Raw genomic sequence first — 21,233 nt, 5'->3', positions numbered from 1 at the left:
ACGAAATTGTTTAAAAATACAACATCAATGGCTATAACATAAATTCTTTGATTTTTTGGTTTAAATCGAGAATCAAGATCAACACGGGTTATACTGCGATAAAATCATTGGAATGATCAAACACATTGCCTATTTGACGAAATCATTAAAAATATCACATACCCCTACTTGCAGAGTCTACTGGCAGGCAGCGTAAAACATGCCAGGCACCGCAGCAGTAAACGAACCTACATATGCGTTCAGGGATACCGGAAGATGTTGAACCAGGCCATGTACAACGCTGAAAGTGGCAGCTAAGCCAACATGGCATTATGACCCATTATAAGCATTTATGAGCTGAACAACGAACCGCTCTTTGTGCAGTGCTCCGGCTGGCTGTCCAATATGGAAACCGCAATATGTAAGCATGCCGGTGTGTTGTTTCATGGCTTGGATAGTCAAGCCAAGCCAAGGATCTCCACCGGCTGCTCATCACATGGTTCTCTTGGCTATCTGCGTTGGCTATCCGGATGAACTATGATGGCGATTATCGTTTCTAGACTGCTAATTTTTATTCAGTCGCCGATAGAGACATTCATAGCTCCGATAAGCCGGATGCAATGGTCTCCAAGTTAAGCCTATTTTGTCGGAAATCGGATCTAATGTCGTTGCTGCCCGGTCGTTTGCTTTTATGGGACTATTTTTTCAATTCTTTGTCAACGACTCGATTCCATTGTATGCATGAACTCATCCACTGGCCATCATCCGTTTGTGTTCAAATTCCTTCGTTCCAACATTCGGGTGGGTTCACAAAAAAAAAACGAAATCGTTAAAATCAACAAAGCTTGACTTTTGCCCAAGTAAATCCTTCAATGAACCCTGGGGAAGTTTTTCAATAAAATTCTGTCAATTGGATCAACAAAAGCCGCTCCTCCGTCGTTTTTCACCAATTCACATCGATAATCCTAAATAGTCCACGCGTAGCCCCAGGTGACGCTTCCAGTTGGCTGGTTGGCTTTTCCTTTCCCAATCCTTAACGCTTTATCATCCGTTTTAGCTTTGATGTCAAAGAATGCGCGCCGGCACAGCGTGAATGCCACACAGAAGGAAACCAGTCCAGACGGGTTCCTTTGAATGGAGAGAATATCCCTCAGATTCCAGACCTCCCACAATCCCGCACTGTGCACAGTGCTTTGATATGGAACAAATGACGGTAAGAACCTCGAATTCTCATTGAAATGGTGATTGTTGTATTTTCACGTTACTTATTTATTTTATATGTTTTTTTTCGCATTATTCAAGAAATATGGACTTTCAATTTAGCATAGAGTTTATAAAATTCTTCAAACTAAAGTTTTCCCAAGCAGCACAGTTTGTTCAAGAACAAAAATATCTCTTGTAACTAATAAGATTTGTCAATTGTTGAAAATGTGACTTTATGACTGATCGGAACAAACAACCATACATCTGTCAAACACGTAGTTTAGTGCAACTGCAATCCAAGTGTAAACCATTTTTTCAGTTTTGACTGCTTTATTATGTCTATGGCTTCATCTGTTCTCATTCAAAGCAAAAGCATGTCCACATAAGAAATGATTCGTTGATAGTATCTTGTTCAATCTAGATGCTGCATTACGAAGCAAGTAATTACATTCGACTTTAATAAACTGAGAGTGTTTCTATTATTATAACTTGTTAATTTTGATATTCAAAGCCCTTGGTCCCCAAACTGCGGCCCTCAAGAAAGTTTTGCGCGGCCCAAGAACGAATTTTGAATTTCAATGTAAATTTGCCTCCTTATTATCATTTTTTTAAGACAGGATTCCTGAAACTTCCCAGACAACCAGAAATCGCATGAAAGTTCACGTTATAACTCGTTTATTCATACTAATTACATCAAACTCGCTAAACACCGTGGATAAACTCGTCAGCTTGATGAGTTTCCTCGCATAAAACACTTCTTTTCTGAGTTCATTTGTACATTTTGTTTCGTCCCGTACACACGTACAAAGTAAGTCGAATCAATCCGTAGCAGCTGTCAAATCATCATTTGTTATCATAAGTTAAGTCGCATAATATTGCAGGTTAGTTCGGTAGAATATTTATACACTCGCAATGTATGTTATTATTCATCACATAACACTGCGGAACACGTTTTTGTCTCCAGCACCAAAATACCGCTATTCACTTAATTAAGGGTTGCTAAATCCATTACCGTTTTCAGAAATATCATAGCACGTCTAGTTTTTGAGAGACTGGCTGTTGAAAATGCAAAAAATGACTATTTCAGACAATTTGCATGCAAATTTGCCAGCTTGTAAGGTAATATATTGGCTTAATTTGCCACAGAATTCAAACTTTATGTGTATAGCAATAAGTATCATCAAAGTTTGGAATACTTTCAATGCGGAAAAGTTATTTTTTGATGGTTTAGTTAATTGTTGTATATTTCCATATAGAAGAAACGAAGAATTTTGTATGAAGACTGCAAGCATGTTGAAAAAATCGGTTTAATCGAAATTTAACCGCGCAATTTTAATCCAATTATGTCTGAAGTGAAAGTTCAAGTTCTATTTTGCATGTTTGGTGGATTAGATTACAAAAAAATTTGATAAATTGTACTTAAAATTTAATGTAAACATTAATAAAACCAGTGGTTTATACAACTTTGTCGACCTGTAGCTAAAAATTGTGACGTGCTGGAACATTTCTGAGAATGGCACAAGATTCAGCAACCCCAAATCTACTAGAGACACATAATTTGATCCTTGAGACACGCAAAAATGTCATTTTTGTTACGCTGTGTAATATATGCACGCATATCGCCTCCACTTTTGTACGTAGAAGGCCGTTTCGCAACATCTTATAAGTGAAATTTAGCACATATAGAGCCTCCAGGTGATTTCGTTATACGTACATTTTGGTTGTCTGGGTTGCAATCATATTTTTGGAAATTTTGTTTGAATCGTTTCAAATTTCATTGATTTTGTATCAGGCATTCGGAAGACCATCAGGAACTCGACTGTATTTATTAGCTCTGGAACAGCTTGAAATTTGTTTTCAATTCTCAAGAAAAGGACGAAAGCTAATTTTGACTTTGTTGGTGATATTGAAAGTTTTTATTTAAGATCTCTGAAATTAATATAAATCACTCATTCTATTACTTTAATACTCCACCCATAAATTTATGCGAAACATCCTTATGCGAAACGTCTTTATGCGAAACGTTCCTCCCCAGATTTCTTCTTAGAGTCATCCATAGATTCCTCCAGTGAAATTTATACTGAGGATTCCACAGGGAACTTTTACAGAAACTATTGCAGATATTACTTCAAGGACTCCTCACGAAATTCCTCCAAATACTTTCCAATGCTTCCTCCTGATACTAACAGATGTCTTCAAGGATTCCTCTAGCAAAATCTTTACATGGATTTTTGAGAGCGTTTCAAATGCATGGGTCATTTTTTACCATTAATGAATTAGGTGTAACTTTCCTAATGCATTAAGAAGCAATTTTTTTTAGAAACGCCAGTCAAACAGTCGAACAAAACCAAGAAAAAAATTATCGTTTAGAGAAAACTACTTTGATCGACGTTTTGCCCAACTTCTAACCACTGTGCCGTTCCTCCACGGTCGTCGTCAGAGCCTACATCAAGATAGAATAGAGGTATTTCCTTGATGCCAATTAAGATTCTATCATCAGCATGGCAGCTCCCGCTCCCGAACGATTCGACGCAATATCGTGGCGCTCTTGGAGTTTCTTCAGTGGGTGAATGTCTTATAGAGATTTGCTGAACTGGTTTGACTGACTAGCAAAGATAATGGCACTGTGCGGGTGGCTTTGCGATATAGTCGATTTTTAATTAAGACACCACAAAGATAGCGGCTGTATGGGAGCACTGCCTTTTTGTGTGCCCTGAGTTGTTGGCAGATTAAGACTGACGACCCGGAAGCAATGGGATTATAATGGTAGACAATTATAGGGAACAGGATTTGCACAAGTCGTTTGTCGTAAGATGAATTGTGATCGTGGCTCTTAATGGATCGTAATCGGTTGAGGTAAAGTAGACTACGATGAGTTGGTGGTAGTTTAGGGAAGAATCTTTCGTTTCCTCCTAATATTATAGCAATGACCATTGAGTTGGAGTATTGCAACAAATTTGGAAACTATCAGTTGTTTAATTTCTTACTTCAAGTTTTAGCTGAAACCCAAACCCAGATTCAAATCCAGATTTTAATCCTGGAATAAATTCAGATCCAAATCCAGATCAAAATCTAGATCCAAATACAGATCGAAATCCAGATCCAAATCCAGATCCCAATCCAGATTCAAATCCAGATCCAAATCCAGATCCAAATCCAGATCCAAATCCAGATCCAAATCCAGATCAATATCTAGATCCAAATCCAGATCCTAATCCAGATCCACATTCAGATTCAAATCCCGATCCAAATCCAGATCGAAATCCAGATCAAAATCCAGATCAAAATCCAGATCCAAATCCAGATCCCAACCCAGATCAAAATTTAGTTCCAAATCCTGAATAGCTAGATACAAATCCAGACCTTAATCCAGATCCACATTCAGATCCAAATCCAGATCCAAATCCAGATCCAAATCCAGATCCAAATCCAGATCCAAATCCAGATCCAAATCCAGATCCAAATCCAGATCCAAATCCAGATCCAAATCCAAATCCAAATCCAGATCCTTATCCAGATCCTAACCCAGATCCTAATCTAGATCCAAATTCAGATCAATATCTAGTTCCAAATCCAGTTCCTAATCCAGATCCACATTCAGATTCAAATCCCGATCCAAATCCAGATCGAAATACAGATTCAAAACCAGATACAAATTCAGATCCAAATCTAGATTTAAACTCAGATTTAAATGCAGATCCAAATGCAGATCTTAATCCAGATTCAAAAACAAATTCGATTCCAGATCCAAATCCAGATCTTAATTCAGATTCAAATCCAGATCCAAATCCAGATCCAAATTCAGATCCAAATCCAGATCCAAATCCAGATCCAAATCCAGATCCAAATCCAGATCCAAATCCAGATCCAAATCCAGATCCAAATCCAGATCATAATCCAGATTCAAATCCAGATGCAAATCTAGACCCAAATCCAGATCCAAATCCAGATTCAAATCCAGATCAATATATAGATCCAAATCCAGATCTTATTTAAGATCCACATTCAGATTCAAATCCAGATCTAAATCCAGATCTAAATCCAGATCTAAATCCAGATCAATATCTAGATCCAAATTCAGATCCTAATCCAGAACCACATTCAGATTCAAATCCCGATCCAAATCCAGATTGAAATCCAGATCAAAATCCAGATCAAAATCCAGATCCAAATCCAGATCCAAAACCAGATTAAAATTTAGTTCCAAATCCTGAATATCTAGATCCAAATCCAGATCTTAATCCAGATCCACATTCAGATTCAAATCCAGATCCAAATCCAGATCGAAATACAGATCCTAATCTAGATCCAAATCCAAATTCAAATCCAGATTAATATCTAGATCCAAATCCAGATCCTAATTGAGGACTTGTAATGTACAATCTCGAGAAACTTCTTATTATTGGTTATGAGTATAAGTATAAATTCTTAAATAGCCTTTTGCTAAGACTATAATCTATCAGATTTCCGAATATACTAGGGTGTTTTAACTTCGGATTTTGCAAGGTATTTGACAAGTTTTTTTTTTAAGTTATTTGTTTGAAGAAGGAATCCTTGTTGCCAGACTGTCGCTAGGTATTACATCAAGCATTCGTCAGGAATTTACAAAAAGGAATCCTTTGAGAATTTACCGAGGATCTCTAACATCCGTTTATCTATTTTGTTCAGAAAATCCTACAACAATCTCGTCAGTAGTAATGCAACTATGATTTTGAAAGAAATCAGCTTAATGCCCTGAAAAATATCACTCTAGAAAATTACTAAGACTGTAAAAAAGCCCAAGAATGGCCTCTCTTCGGAGATTTCTTAAAGATCATTCAAGGAAATGCCGCTTAGGTACTTTGAACCATGATTTTACAAAGAATCTGCGCTATCTTTTTAGAAGTTTCACAAAAAGCTCCCGTTGAGTTTCCATTGAGATCTTGTTATAATTTGCTAAAAAACTCGCTAGAAATTTATCAAGAGTTCTACGAAAAATCAATCAAATCTTTTGGGAAAAATCTTCACAGGAATCCGACAGTTTTTTTCAGCATTAGTTACATCTTTTCAAAAACTCATGGAGTGCGAGATGCTACGCGGCCGTACTCCGATAGCTCAATTTAGTAGTTTCGGCCATGGTTTTTATAATTATTGACTCCACTGAAAGTTCAACTACGTTACAGTGATAAAACACCCAACACAGGAAAATAACTCCACTGAAATTGCAAATTATGATTTTCGAAAACAACTTCAGTGCTTTTTATATTTCTTTGAGTTCCAAAATTATGGCAAAATGATGAAAGAATGCCTCATTGCGATGTATCAAAATATTGCACTACAATAGTAAAGATAAAGAGTTGTATGTTCCCTAGATTGCTATTATTATTTCATTCTGATAGCTATATCTATAACTTCGGAATCGTCAAGCGTCGACTAAACCTAAAAGTGTTGTAATACAATATGAAACGCATCCCAAATTTTCTATATAGCTAAAGTCGATTTCTGAACCGCAAAACTCAACATGAACTTTGGGATAGATACCATTTGAACATTATTGCTGTTTCTGGTACCAATTAGGATAGCTTATCCTTACTCAAAATATCATTGACATTCCACGATGTGCACGAAGCCGAAGAAAGCAGGACAAAACTTGAAAAATGAAAAATAAATCAGGACGCCTCAAAAGAATCTCAAAATCAGGATATGTGCTGCTAAATCAGGACGGATGGCAACCCTAGTCGCGATCCAAATCGAGATCCAAATCCCAGTTAAAATCCAGATTCAATTCCAAAATGAAATTCAGATCCCAATTCAAACACAAATAAAAAATTTTGGCCATAAAATATACCCATCTATAAAAAAATATGAACCATTTATTTCTGAATTTCTGCAACATTTCAATGCTTTGTAGCCTTTATCTGCCATGCATACAATGTGAATATGGGGCCCAGATAGCCGTAGCGGTAAACGCGCAGCTATTCAGCATGACCATGCTGAGGGTCGTGGGTTCGAATCCCGCTGGTCGAGGATCTTTTCGTAAAGGAAATTTTCTCGATTCCCAGGGCATAAAGTATCATCGTACCTGCCACACGATATACACATGCAAAAATGGTCAATCGGCAAAGAAAGCTCTCAGTTAATAACTGTGGAAGTGCTCATAAGAACACTAAGCTGAGAAGCAGGCTTTGTCCCAGTTGGGACGTAACGCCAGAAAGAAGAACAATGTGAAAGTCGAGAAATTTTCGACGCTCCAGCGGATTAGTTAAATTGACAAATCGTAGCACGTTGCCCGTAATCGCTTGAATAACCTTGAAGTACATGTCTTTCTCTCAAGACTCCATCCAGACCAACAGTACGGACCATCAGTATATGGTTAACGAGCGAACCCGAACCGGCTATTAGCATCATCCACACCCTATTCATAAACAGTGGGAGTACTCTCTAGCCGTCATAAAGTTTCATTTTATTTGCAACTTTTGCCAACCATGAAATTTCTCCCTTCGAAAATTTCACCCGATGTATCCATTGCATGCAATGTTTGTACAGTCACGGCCAGAAAAAGGTGACAACTCGTCCGTAATTACGTAAACTGGTAAAAAATGTGTCTCAGAACTGGAAAATCTGCCGTGAAAATGTTGATTCTTCATATTCAACATACTACTTTTGTGGAAAAGAGCAAAATATTCTTTTATTTTTGAATAAAGGCCGTCATCGGCTTGTATCTTTACATTTCGAATTTTATGTCACTGATTTATGTAAATGCTTAAACTAAAGGAGGGTCGTTTCGGTTTAGCTATCGGTTCAAGAAAATCCAACAATGCACTTTTTATCTGTAAGACGATGATAGATTTTCATGTGGATTAATTTGAATTTGAACGAAAAAAATGGTTTTCAGTTGATGCTTGAATGATGGGTTCTTAGGCCTTAAATATGAAGTTCCAACGCACAATGGACCAAATCAACAATTTATCCGGAAAAAAGTGTTGTCTCTGTTCTAGTCGATTTTAGACGTTCGATGTCTTCAGAGAAGTTATTCGTAATTGAGTTTTGCATGTTTTGAGAAAAACATTTGATTAGGGTGGCCCTTATTTAAGTTGAAATTTTGACTTAAACTTTTTTGTTTGATGAAATTTGTGACTGCGCTCTTCTGCAAACTTTTAGAAAATGTTGTTTTGAACAACTTTGTCGAAGACGCTTTTGATTTAACTCTTCATTTGAGCTGAGTAAATTGATTTTGAAAGTTTTAACTTGGGGTGGATCCAAAATATCAGTTATTTTGGTCTTACTTTTTTATTTTCAGTTTTACGTCAATGTGGTCTTCAGAAGAGTTGCAGAGGAAGTAAAGATACATATTTTTGCTGAACATCGCAAGTTTGTATTTCTTGTAATTTTGAAGCTAAAAGCAAATTTAAGTGTAAAACTATAAAATCATCAGATGCCCATGTTTTAGTGGCATTCGAAAGGCCATACAATAGGCAACTTTCGCTGCTAAAACTGTGAGAACGTAATTTTTGTAAATTTAGAAAATTCACTTCAAAAATACACTAAAAAAACCGAAATTTGCCTGTAACTTACAAGATTTTAAAGTTAACGGCGTACTGTCTTCAGCAAAGTTGTAGAATTCAACTAGATCTACAACTTTTCCATACACCACTTTTTAGAGAAATGTGAAACAAAATTTGAAGAAATGATTATACGATTCAGATCACCTCATATTTATTACTATAAAACATTAAGCTAGTACATCAGTAGTCGCTTTCATATACTTGCTGTTGTAAACTTTGTATGGTACTATGATTTTATCAGTACTCAGTGGTATAATTAACATATTATTCAAAATGTAAAATGGTACCAATGCAACTTAAGAAACTTTAAATGTTTCGTCATTGTGACTGCTATTATTGTGACTGAATAAATACAATAGTTTCCTGGGGTACAAAACTGTGGAAATAAGGTAATAATCTGATATGATTGAAGAAGCCAAGGTTATCAAAAAATGTGCAGGTTAGGAAAATTATTGATAGAATAAAATAACTATTATATTACTACTACTTGAATAATTTTGTATTAACTAATAGTAAAATGTATTATAAGCCCTACATTTTTTGTTTCACATTTTTCCATAACGTTCGATATAAAAAGTTGTAGATCTGGCTAAAACCTACAACTTTGCTGAAGGTAGCACGCCGTTAACTTCAAAATCTTGTAAGTTACAGGCAAATTTTGAGTTTTTTATGTGTAAATTTGAACTGAATTTACTCAATTTACAAAAATTACGTTCTCACAGTTTTTGCAGCAAAAGTTGTCTATTGTATGGCCTTTCAAATGCCACTTAAAGTAAAATTTTATCGAATCAACTCCATGAGTTATGCGCATCTGAAGATTTCATAGTTTTTCACTTAAGTTTGCTTATAACTTCAAAATTACAAGAAATACAAACTTGCGATGTTCAACAAAAATGTGTATCTTTACTTCCTTTGTAACTCTTCTGAAGACCACATTCACGTAAAACTGAACATAAAAAAGTTAGACCAAAATAACCCTAAGTTAAAACTTTCAAAACCAATTTACTTAGCTCAAATGAAGAGTTAGATCAAAAGTGTCTTCGACAAAGTCGTTCAAAATAACATTTTCTAAAAGTTTGCAGAAGTGCGCAGCCACAAATTTCATCAAACAAAAAAGTTTGATGAAATAAGGGCCACCCTAATCAATTTTTTTCTCAAAAGATGCAAAAATCAATTACGAATAACTTCTCTGAAGAAATCGAACGTCTAAAATCGACTAGAAAAAACTTTTTTCCGGCTAAATTGACGCCAGATTCTTCCGTTTTGACAAACGAATTCCGACAATTTGCATGATCACGAACAAATGAGCACTTTATTTTGGTGCTGACTGTATTTGTGTACGGCACGTTGCATACGAACGACACTGAACCTACATATAAGGCTCCACATACGGCAGCGAAGGAAAACTTTTATCATCCAACCAAGCCCCCCTCCTTTGGATCGGTAGGGAACTCGGGGCTCAAATTAGAGGGCGGAACGTTTGAATACATGTGTATTAAGGGGCACTTTTATATTCATACCACTGCGAGGGAAGGATTAAAGCACCAGCAATGGTGATTTGAATTTCTTGCTCCACTGCGCCGGTAGAATGGGTTGAATTTAAACTTACAATTATGTTTATGAAACATCCCCCCTGGTAGCGCTAACAAGGAATCATTTTCAGCCATTGGAATTCTCGTTTCATGACTTCATGGATTACTTACCGTTCTGTTTCCCAGATTTTTGACTTTGCAGATCAAGAGCACCGTCTTGCCGACGAGCCCGGTGATGTTGGAGGGAATCGAAGCGGTGTCGAAGTAAGGCCCAGTTCCCGGCGTTGGCCACTCCTGGAGGAAGTCGGTGCGAAATTTTCGTGATGCTCCGACGAGTTCGCCTGGAATGGAGGGAAAATGAGAGAAAAGAGAATGATTAATTTATTTCGCTTTGTATTACTATCTAGGTTGACCATTCAACACCGATTCAGAAATTGACTGAGTACGAGAGTTCATAATAGGGCGTCTCATCTCCACTTTTGAAGAATCTCGTAGCTCGGAGTTACCCAACTGGTAGTTTGTGAAACCCTAAGGGGCGTAACGAGCTCTCAAGAGGCGTGTGAAATCGTAACATAAACTTGATAAAATCTCAATAATTAATTCGAGCTGTTCGTTGAAACACCTATTAGTAAATAAAAGCCGAATATACAGTGAAACCTCCATGAGTCGATGTTCCATGACTCGATATCGACTCATGGAACCATACTGAAAACAAAATTTCATGATTACTATGATGGTCCCCTCAAACAGCTTTCCAAGGCATTTGTTTCCACGACTCGATATTTCCATGAGTCGATTGTCCCTTCAGATATCGACTCATGGAGGTTTGACTGTAGTACTATACAATTTCATTTCACTGGAGTTTGTAGATACGTGTATTTCGACCTCAATTGTAAGGGCTCAGTATCGTGTACTAGTGCCTAGTACATTACACTGAAGACGGCCTTACAGTTGAGGTCGATATACGCGTGTCTGTTAAAGGATACACACTTAAGTGAAATTAAATTGTTGCGGAATACAGGCGGTAGGCCCTTTAGTTCGGTACCGATGATAAATAATCGGTGAATACACAAATGAAACACGGAGACATTGTATTGATAATATTTTGGGATTACAGTCAACTCTCCCTTACTCGATAATCAGTACGTCGATATCGAGTTAGAGAAGTATAACGAAAGTTGGTTTTCATGGCCAGCTCATATCTTGGATCGCATTTGCACAGATTTAGAGTTCTACAACTCGATACCTCCCTAACTCGATGATCCCTTCTGTTCGATAGTCTCCGGAACGTTTCAACACTTATTACCAGCAGATTCTGTTTGATCAACTTCAATGCTGGAAATTTAGTTTCAATAATTATTTAAACTAATTTGACAATAGCACTTAAATTTTAGTATTCTCTAACATTCTGAAGAACAATTTTCCTACCATCAACTTATATTTTACTGGCTTTAGGACATTTCGTCGAATGACATTTGGTCGAATGACGTTTGGTCAAATGAAATTTGGTCGAAAGTACATTTGGTCGAAATGACATTTGGTCGAAAGGACATTTGGTCGAATGGACATTTGGTCGAATGGCTTCAGAACATTTGTTTTTTTCGAATGATGTTTAGTTGAACGGAAATTTGGTTGAATGCTTATTTTGAATTGGTTTATTGAAAGATCATTTGGTAAAATTGATTATTGTTTTCTAAGTTTTGCAAAGTTGATAAGATATTGTTTGAATATATCCTTTTGAATAATCTGAATCATTAACTGTTGTTGAATAAAAAATTAAACATTTTATTTAGTCTTATTTTAAATGACTAAACTTTTTATTTGTAATTTAAATTTATGCCAAAATCCAGGATTTCAATAATTATTCATAAGAACTTTTTTATAGTTTTTTGTACATTGGCTGAAATACTTAGCTCTAGTGAATTTATTCTTCGTTTAAAATATCATCGTTCTTTGAAAAACTGCTCGTTGATTTATTTTATTAGTCAGCGATGGGAACATAATGTTTTCTTTATTTATTATTCTTTTGATAAATCATCGTTCTTCATAATGTAGATCTGCTCATCTGATGGAAGCACTCGGAAAGAGTGCTCGGGATCTTTCTTTGAATTCTGGGTCTTGCAGCTCACGGACGTGGGTGAGATTTTCGAATGCAGAAATCAGAATTAAAACGGCAGAAACAATTTGCTTCAAGGAAAACCTCTATGGCGAAATGAATGTTAGGTGTCGGTAACTCTACTTATGGCCAATTGGCTTATTGTGAATTCCAGCTTAATAACATTTCTCAAGCAAATATATGACTTTGCTGACAGTGTTGATGACCTCGGGCAAGTAACAGAGTTTGCAGTAGAAGCTTTGGGTTATTAAAAATAAAATTGTGCTAATTCTATGTTTCGGAAAAGGGAAAACGAGTTGACTGAGGTGACAAAAAATGGCTTGTTTTCATTTAAGATCAGCTTATCTCAAATCGCAGAACATGCTTGAATGAAAAAGCAGCATGAAACGTCAAAAACGTAAAAGGTTGATCAATATATTGGAAGAGCGTCCATCAAAATCGAATCACAAAATTTTGCTAATCGCATATAGATTGTTGGCTGATACCTTTTCAATTATTCAATCACTTTTGTATTAGCGACAAAATGCTCATCTCGACGTAAATCAGACTAAACGTAAGACTTTGTTTCCATTTTATTTGGATTCGAGCACTGTTTTTTCATATACTTTCTGTTACAACTAAACATTTTCGACCAAATGTACTTTCGACCAAACGTCATTCGACTAAATGTCATTCGACCAAATGTCATACATTCTCTTTTACCAGCCTTCTCTCAATTTACACTGCTCGTAAATTATTCTAATAGAATTCTTATACAGCTCCGTCCGTGTTGCCGGTTTCACCAAAAACAAAAAAAAACTCCGCAACAATCTCCCACCTGTGAAACTGTTAACAGATCGAATCTTTATGTTGATTAATTTGGAATTGCTACAACACCTGTATCGAAAAGTACCAATGCTTCACACAATTGAAATCGATAAAAAAAATGTTGGTGTTGTATACACAGTTTGTTGTATTTCTTTCTGCGAAAAACGATCGATCTGTTTTGATCAGTGTAATATGTATCGAAAATGTTAGTTTTAGGTTTAATTTGTGAAGCGAAGGTAGTTCTTTTAGAACACTTCTGCTACTCATTGTTTGTACCCAAATTTGGTGATGCACGGTTCACTGCCACTCCATCGGATTCCGAATCACTACGGCAGCTAGACTTATAGCATTTGCCGTACCATACTGCCTTTCAACTGATTTCTTCTTAGCATAAAAGTCTAACTTGACATTTTCAATAGCCTTTTTGAAAGCTTCCCTAATTTCGATCAACCCTCGTTCGCACTCCTGCTTAATACGCCTTTCCTCCTCCTTATAATGCACCCTCCAAGATTTACTCTCCTCCTCCAACAGGATAAGGCTTCGCTCAATATCCTCCATAGCGGTCATCTTCTCTGACAATGATGAATTTAAATCATTGAAGTTTGTTGGGTAGTTTCAGCTCCGGAACATCCTTATTTTTCAATTTATAAACTAACTAGTACGGAGAAGTATAAAAGGCCTAATACATATTTTTAACATTATTTAATATTGCCTTATCTCAATAATTGTATCTGGAATACTACGCGAAAAGTTAGAAAAAAACTAGTTTTTGAGTGATTACTGGATGTATTACTATAAACAAATAATAGAAATAGAGTAGAATATTTAGATGAATAGATAAAAAAATTTCCACTCGAGTAGTGGAACATGATTTTACAAAATGGTTTAGTACTAAATTCGGTTTTCATTTTCTTTATAAGGCTGATACACCCCTCTTTAAAAATACAAAAATATTGAAGGCAAAAAAAGATCCATAATTTTTTTGACATCAGTAAGGTTTTTTTAATTTTTCAAAGTAAGAAAATAATGATCTAGAGGACGATTGAAAAAAGTTTAACAACTAAAAAATCACTTCGTTATCAGGAAAATTAAAAACAAACAGATGTCATATCGTCTTTGCAATTCGTTTTGAACCTCTTAAATCTAAGCTATAGCTACTATAGTAACTATAGTAACCTTTGATAATGCCCATCGACATACGGAGAGAAAATTGGGAACGAAAATCACATCGAGATAGGGAGAGAGAAATCGTATGCAGAATGAAGGGACCGAAGCAATCATCGACATAGGGAGAGATATCGAGATGTAGAACATCGAGTGGAGCGTCTGTATCGATAACAAAAAAACTCGGTAAAAAGCTTTTTTTTCATTTTTATTTTTTGTTCCTTACTTCCCCTCTTCCCCCCATCCTACATTCCAAGTGAACTCGGACATAAATAAAATTAATATTTGTATCAGCCTACGTAGTAATCAACAACAGTATTCAATTAACGAAAACAATTGAAGGATGTTTGATATGGGTACTGTCTCTCCCAAACAGTAATTCTAATGCTATTTGAACTATCTTGGTTTTGTATGTGTGTAAGTTCATGGTATTCCATTATTTTGTTGTTTTCACACGTTAATTTTTTTCTTGTTTCGGTAACGTCATGCATGTGTTGGAACATCCCGTAAAGGTCTATTGTTGTAACTACAGACACACTCACAAAATTGAATACTCGCTTTTGCGTGAGGTTTTAAAAAATATTGGAACGCCCTATATGTACTGCAAATACGCCAAATGGAAGCATTCAATCTATTTCATGTATGAAAAATATCAGTACTATGCGTAAACCTTATCTTCGAATTGGAAATTGTGTTGATTAATATAAACCACCTCAACCAGTTTCAGCCACATACTCAACTTCGGTTCCTAAATTGTTTAATCACATTGAGTTTTCATGGGAGGGGCCAAACTAGGTGTATAGGAATTAAAATTTAAGAGGAAAATTGTCTCTAATTTTTCGGATTATTTTTGACACATAAATGAATGTAGCTCTCTCATGTGAATGTGTTCTGCTAAACACAAAATGTTTAGAATTGTCGCTATGGCCGAAACCGGTTCTTCTACCCTAAGAATTTCTACTAATATCACAGGGTGGTTCAAAATTAAAAAAAGTTTTATATCCGATTTCCCATATCTTCCTTACCATCCTTACCATAAAAATAATGTTCTGTGAAATTTTCAGCTTTCTAGGAGGTGATTTAAAGGTGGCCCAAAACCGATGAAGGTTTATATGGAAATTACTATGGAGAAATTTGGAAAAACGTATTGGAATGTAAGTACAAACTTATCATCCCATAGTGATAACGCATTCTTCCAACTATAATAAAGCAATTTACTGAAAAGACCAAGTCAATCCGACGGCTAGGAGAAAAGATATTGATTAGGTGGTTTTCTAGGATTTAGAATTATGTGGGATTATAGCACTGCAAACATCTTCAAAAATTGAACTATTGAATTATGTGTTGGAACTAACATTACAGTACTAGCGTGTTTGAAATATATCTCAAAATCTCCATAGTAATTTTTATATAAGCCAACATCGCCTTTGGGCCACTTTTAAATCAGTACCGTAATCCGGAAGCAAATTGATCACTGGGGCGAACTTGTTCAGGTCGGTGCCAAAAAACATTTCCTCACAAAGATGCTGAAGGTTTCTTCAGTGTGTCATTTTATTTTTTGATATTTAAACTATTTTTATGACATGGTAAACATTATTACATGAAAAGTCGATTTCAAAAACTGATAAAAATTAATAGAGTACTGGTTTTGTTGATACTTGTATTTCGATATTTGAACTCCGAAGAATAACACAACAAAAAAGTTTTTTTTTAAGTTTTGAATCGCCCTAGTATCACACACTTTGCTTTATATGTACATTTATTCGCGATTATTTTTCGCACAACTGTAATTGCAAGCAGAAAAAAAACTATCTCAATTTTTGTTTCTAAGGCGTACTAAGTAACTTTCATACGGTTTTGAGAAAATTAGTTAAGAAGAATCACAACTTGTTTTCTAAAAACCGTTTTAAAATTAATCGCTTTTTTTACATTTTTTCACCGTGTACATCGCTTAAATTTGGCATACAATCAGCTCGCGTTCAAAAACTAGGTAGTTTCTATTATTTCCCACAAAAAAAAATTATAACAAATTGATAAGCCGTTTCATTCAGTTACTTTCGACGTTTTTCTACCAGTGTATAATCGGCTCAAGTAGTGTATTGTTTTGATTCGTGGTTAAGTCAATTTGTCTCTCCATGCAACGGAGCGGTGAAAGTAGTGGTTGGGTTGCAAAAGTTGAAATTCTTACTCACGTCGTTTTGTAATTCCGGAATTAATCGTTCCAAAAATGAAAAATCTAGTTGGGTGAGAGAGGGATTTGTGGAATTTCGTCAGCGAAACACGTAGGATCGATAAAATAAGTTTGTTCACTTGTCTGACTTGTGACTATTTGAATAAGTTTTCGAGAATTGATGATTTTTGTTTTCTCTGGAAATGTGCATTGTGCTTGAAAGTTTACGTCAGGTTTGTGTCAGAACATTACTTACTCAGACTATGATCCTTATTTAATAAAGATCTTGTATTTCAAAAAATCCGAGTCACATAAAAAAATAAATAAATAACATTTCGTTACTCTTGCCATTAACGATAAGTGGCTACGTGAGAACCAATATCTGAAATTATTCATAGAAAAAGAACTTGCATGTGTGAAGAAAACAGGTACAATAGAAGTTAAAGCCACTGAAGTCAGCATACAGCCAGAGAGCTGGAATTAATCAAATAAATAGTCTTTATTAAGTTTATATTATTAGCAGGTAAGTTTATTCTAGTAAAGTGTTTTAAGTGTTGCGATTCAGTGTATTGAACTATCACAGCAGGGACCGAGAAGATCCGGCAAAGCCGATGCCAACTGAGTTTGCTGATTTGGATGATAGGGCATAGCTAGTCGGTGCACTGAAAATTTGTAAGATGATGTTGAGCACGATTCATGAATTTAGACTAATAAAATTTATATCCAGCTTTAGCTTATCCACCAAATTGCGAAGTCCGTTTGGTTTGCTCAAAGAAGTTCAGCCCCTGACCAATCGCCCTACCCTTTGGCAACATTTACAAAGCTTAGTAGTACCATCTAATCTTGTCCGTCTAAACACCGATCTCCTTATGTCCATTAGACCTTTCGACATCGCGTACTTTCGGCATTTTGATCATTTGTCATTTTGTCCTTCGATTTTCAGTCCTTTAACTCTTTTGTCGTACAACCTTTCAGACGTAGTCCTTGATATGTTGCTAGAAAAGTTTTTGTAAAGTTCTTGTTGAGATCTTGACGGATTTTTGAAAAATAATGTCAATATTTTTTTGTAAGTCGTTTTGAATTTCAGGAATAAACTTAAAAATATTAACTGCGAGTTAGTATGATGTGAATGCGTTAATTATCATCCATAACATCTGCTAAATATCTCAATATATATAATATGCATATTTATTAACCCGTATAGGCCTGAGTGAAAGAAAAAAGAACTAATGTTCCTGTCACCGGAGTTATTGCGGTGGATCACTGTGTCAGGTCAGGTGATAAGGGTTCTGTGTTTCTGTGCCCCAGGAGATAGGCAAATTTCAAGCCAAAGATATTTTCCAGAATCGGCTATAATGTGGTCACTATATCAAGGAGTTTTAAGAAAAACGTGTCAGCGTAAATCTTCTAATAAACGATTTAATTGGATAACCATGTCTCCTGCATTCGATTGATCCTGCAAATGACCATTTTCAGGTCCCGGGATGCTGTAAATATATGATAAAGTGGACAATTTGTATCTCAACATTTGTGTCAAGCTTATGGGAACGCATCTTAGGGAACTATTATTTTCGATCTTCACTTTTAGAGAATTGAAACGGTTTAGTATCCAACAGGCATTCAGTCCAAGTGGCCGCATCCGGTACACTCTAAACGTTGCAAAACTATGAATTTATAATGTTGAATATCAGATCTTAATGATTTATGCAAATTCAATTGAATGTCATTGCAAATAAATAAAGATAACTTGGCATGTTCCAGAACATCGTCCTTTTTTACCCGACTTGACCTAGGGACCCACCGAAATAACTCCGACTACAGGAATATTCCCGAGTTCTTCTGATCACTTATATGAACTCTACATGTGGGCCAGTATACTGACAAAAAAATATTTGAATCCATTAAGTATTCGCAGAGCGGTGTAAGTTTTAGTATTTTTTCTTTCACTCAGGCCTATACGGGTTAAAATAGTTTTTTTTTCTTAATTACTAACAATAGGTATAAGGAAAACTACTCATAATACCAATGATTGGATTATTTATACAATTTATCTAAAAACCTTAGTTGGAAAATTTAAGAATCATCCCTTTAATTTTAAAAACTCTTAGACATATTTGTGTGCAGTCGGCCTTGCAACGTTTGAATAATCGTCAAGGGTCTGTAACTCGGGGTTGATTGGAAGCCGCAACAGGTAGTAGCCTAATAAAAACTTAATGTTAGTAGTTTCTATCAATAAGCGTTATATTCATTCAGAAGACACCTACTGCACAAAATACTCTGTTCACCAGAATGCTCTTCACGATCCCATTAATGATGATTGAGCTCAATTTCATCAAGACAAAAATCCTTCCATAATCTGATCAACTGAAATCCGAAATATAAGCTTGACAAAATAGATTAGAGAGCAGAAGTCGCTCGAATCCTATTAACCCGAAAGCTTCTCCCAATCGTTGCGCCGACGTCTTGAACCACTTAACGTGAGTCACCACACCACCACGTACGACACATTGTCAAAGATTTCAACCGTTAAAAAAGACGAAACAAAAAAAAAAAACCAAAAATCATAAAAGCTCACAAAGGCAATTACGACAAATTAAGTATCGAAACTCAGTGAGTCATCGTTTAGGCGTGGGTTTTCCTCGCTGCTGCCGATAACACTGCGGAACATTTTTTTGGTCTCAAGGACTTAATTTAAGGTTGCTGAATCCAGATATTCGCTGTTCAAAATGCATTACTTAACTGTTTCAGGTAATTTGCATGCAAGTGTACAAGCTTGTATGAAGATTTGTTTACTTAATTTACCACGGTATTCGAATTTTTTGTGTTAAATAATGTTTTTCAACAGAGTTCATAATACTTGCGAATATCTAAACCACTTAAATTTCTTCACATGACGATCAATCTTCTATCATTCGAGTCCTTTACATTTAAAAGTTGTGAAAATGTCAATTCTTATCTTTGAAATCTCCACTGTATCTTGCCGTATAGAAGAAACGAAGAATATTCTATGGAGATTACAGGCATATTGAAAAAAAAAAAGATTTAATCAAAATTTAATACTGCAATTTAAGCCACACTATATTCTCTATAAGCCCTATTCTGCAACTTGGATGATTTAATCACTAAAACAGTTGATAAATTATAGTTCAAATTTTAGTTGAACTTTCTTAGAGTTAATGTTTTGCACAACTTTAGCGTTCATAAATCTTCGAGCTGTTTAGTAGAATACCTATAAGTAGATGAAAAAAACGAATTAAGTACTATACCATCTAATTCCACTAGAGTTCTAGAACTCTAGAACTCTAGTGGATTTAAATGGTATAGTACTAAATTCGGTTTTTTAATCTACAACTTTAGCGACCTGTAGCTCAAAATTGTGTTGTGCTGGAGCATATCTGAGAGCAGCACCAAACTCAGCAACCTAAAACTTACTAAAGACACATGATTTGACCCTTAAGTTACACAAAGATGTTATTTCTGTTCCACAGTGTAAGCGACGGCTGGGAGGCGGAGTGGGTGGCGAATGGACCGTAGAACGACTTCGATGAAGAGCGATGATTCTGTGTACTCGCTTCCATGAATTATGTAACAAAGACTAAAAGCTTCCAGCCATGAGTTCGCCGCATTCTGAGCATTTGAGGGAAGTATCAAAGCGGTGAAAAAGTAAACTCCGAACTTGGGTCGTAAAATATGAGCATTATGTGAAGAATAAACTTCAGCCATTGAATCGGACGAACGCATCGCGTCGATTGGGAGTTTGGTGCTGCTTTTTTTTCTCGATACTTGCGTTATGATTGATGGCATTACATGTAAGGTTCGGTGCGTTTGATAAAAATCATGACTAGAAATGACGGGGATGACGTCGACAGAAAACCCATATATGTGATTTGTGAAAGCTTGAGGTTAAAAGGAAAAATAACAGATTTTTTATAATTCTTCGAAAAATATTTTTCGTGCTCATTTGCAATGCTTATAAATTTTGATGGTAACTTTTTGCCTCTCATATAATACTTTTCATTATAATAAACGATAATTGATGGATTTATTCACCCAAAGAAATAAACTGATTGGAAATTTAACCAAATTGTAGTACATTCAGATGAATTTTAAACATGTAATATATTTCGAGAAATAATTAAGACGAAAACACTTATTTTTAAAACACGTAAGTTTTTTAGCTTTTTCAACAACCAAGTAAGCTAACACATTCTCATGAAGTTATTTTTACCAAAAAAGCAGATCGAATCTACGGGTGCCCTCTGCAACTCAAAAACTCTCCCATATTTCCCAACGGTAGTCTTCTGCACCTTCATACCATAGACGCGTTCATGTGGAAGCAACAGAATGTGAAATATGCAATATTGAGAACGTAGGATGTGCAATGAACCGTTCCTTACGTAGGTTGGTATTGGGTTGTGCAGAATAGAAAAAAAGCTCGGACCACTCGCACGTTTTTCGTATCAAAGGTGCACCCTTTTTTGGGAAGCAAAAAAAAAAATCGATGGGCATCACATTTAGAAAAGTATGAGCGTTGGTTTGTTGATTTTTCTGCCTCACTGCATGGCTGACCATTATGATGGTTGATAGTGAGACCAGAGTGATATAAACCCGAAATTAGAAGGCAATGTTCTAGAAGCAATGTTACTCAGTTTAGTGTTCTTCTGAGCATTTTCATACCGTCGATGGGGGTGACAATGGGTCTAGGCGGTGAGATTGGG

General features: G+C 35.8%; 1 protein-coding gene across 3 annotated transcripts in view; it reads right to left on the bottom strand.

Moving 5' to 3' along the window:
* The window catches only part of LOC5567664 (zwei Ig domain protein zig-8), a 649,981-nt gene that overhangs the window by 38,494 nt on the left and 590,254 nt on the right, over positions 1-21,233 (bottom strand). For all 3 annotated transcript variants that reach the window (XM_021850384.1, XM_021850385.1, XM_021850386.1), the window contains exon 5: positions 10,430-10,599. In XM_021850384.1, the coding sequence (XP_021706076.1) occupies positions 10,430-10,599 (170 nt within the window). The remainder of the gene's footprint in view (positions 1-10,429; positions 10,600-21,233) is intronic.

This window comes from Aedes aegypti, chromosome 3 (assembly GCF_002204515.2).
Source record: "Aedes aegypti strain LVP_AGWG chromosome 3, AaegL5.0 Primary Assembly, whole genome shotgun sequence".
NCBI classification, from domain to species: domain Eukaryota; kingdom Metazoa; phylum Arthropoda; class Insecta; order Diptera; family Culicidae; genus Aedes; species Aedes aegypti.
The sequence above is the reverse complement of the archived record's forward strand: the minus strand, read 5'-3'. Positions and strand labels throughout refer to the sequence as shown.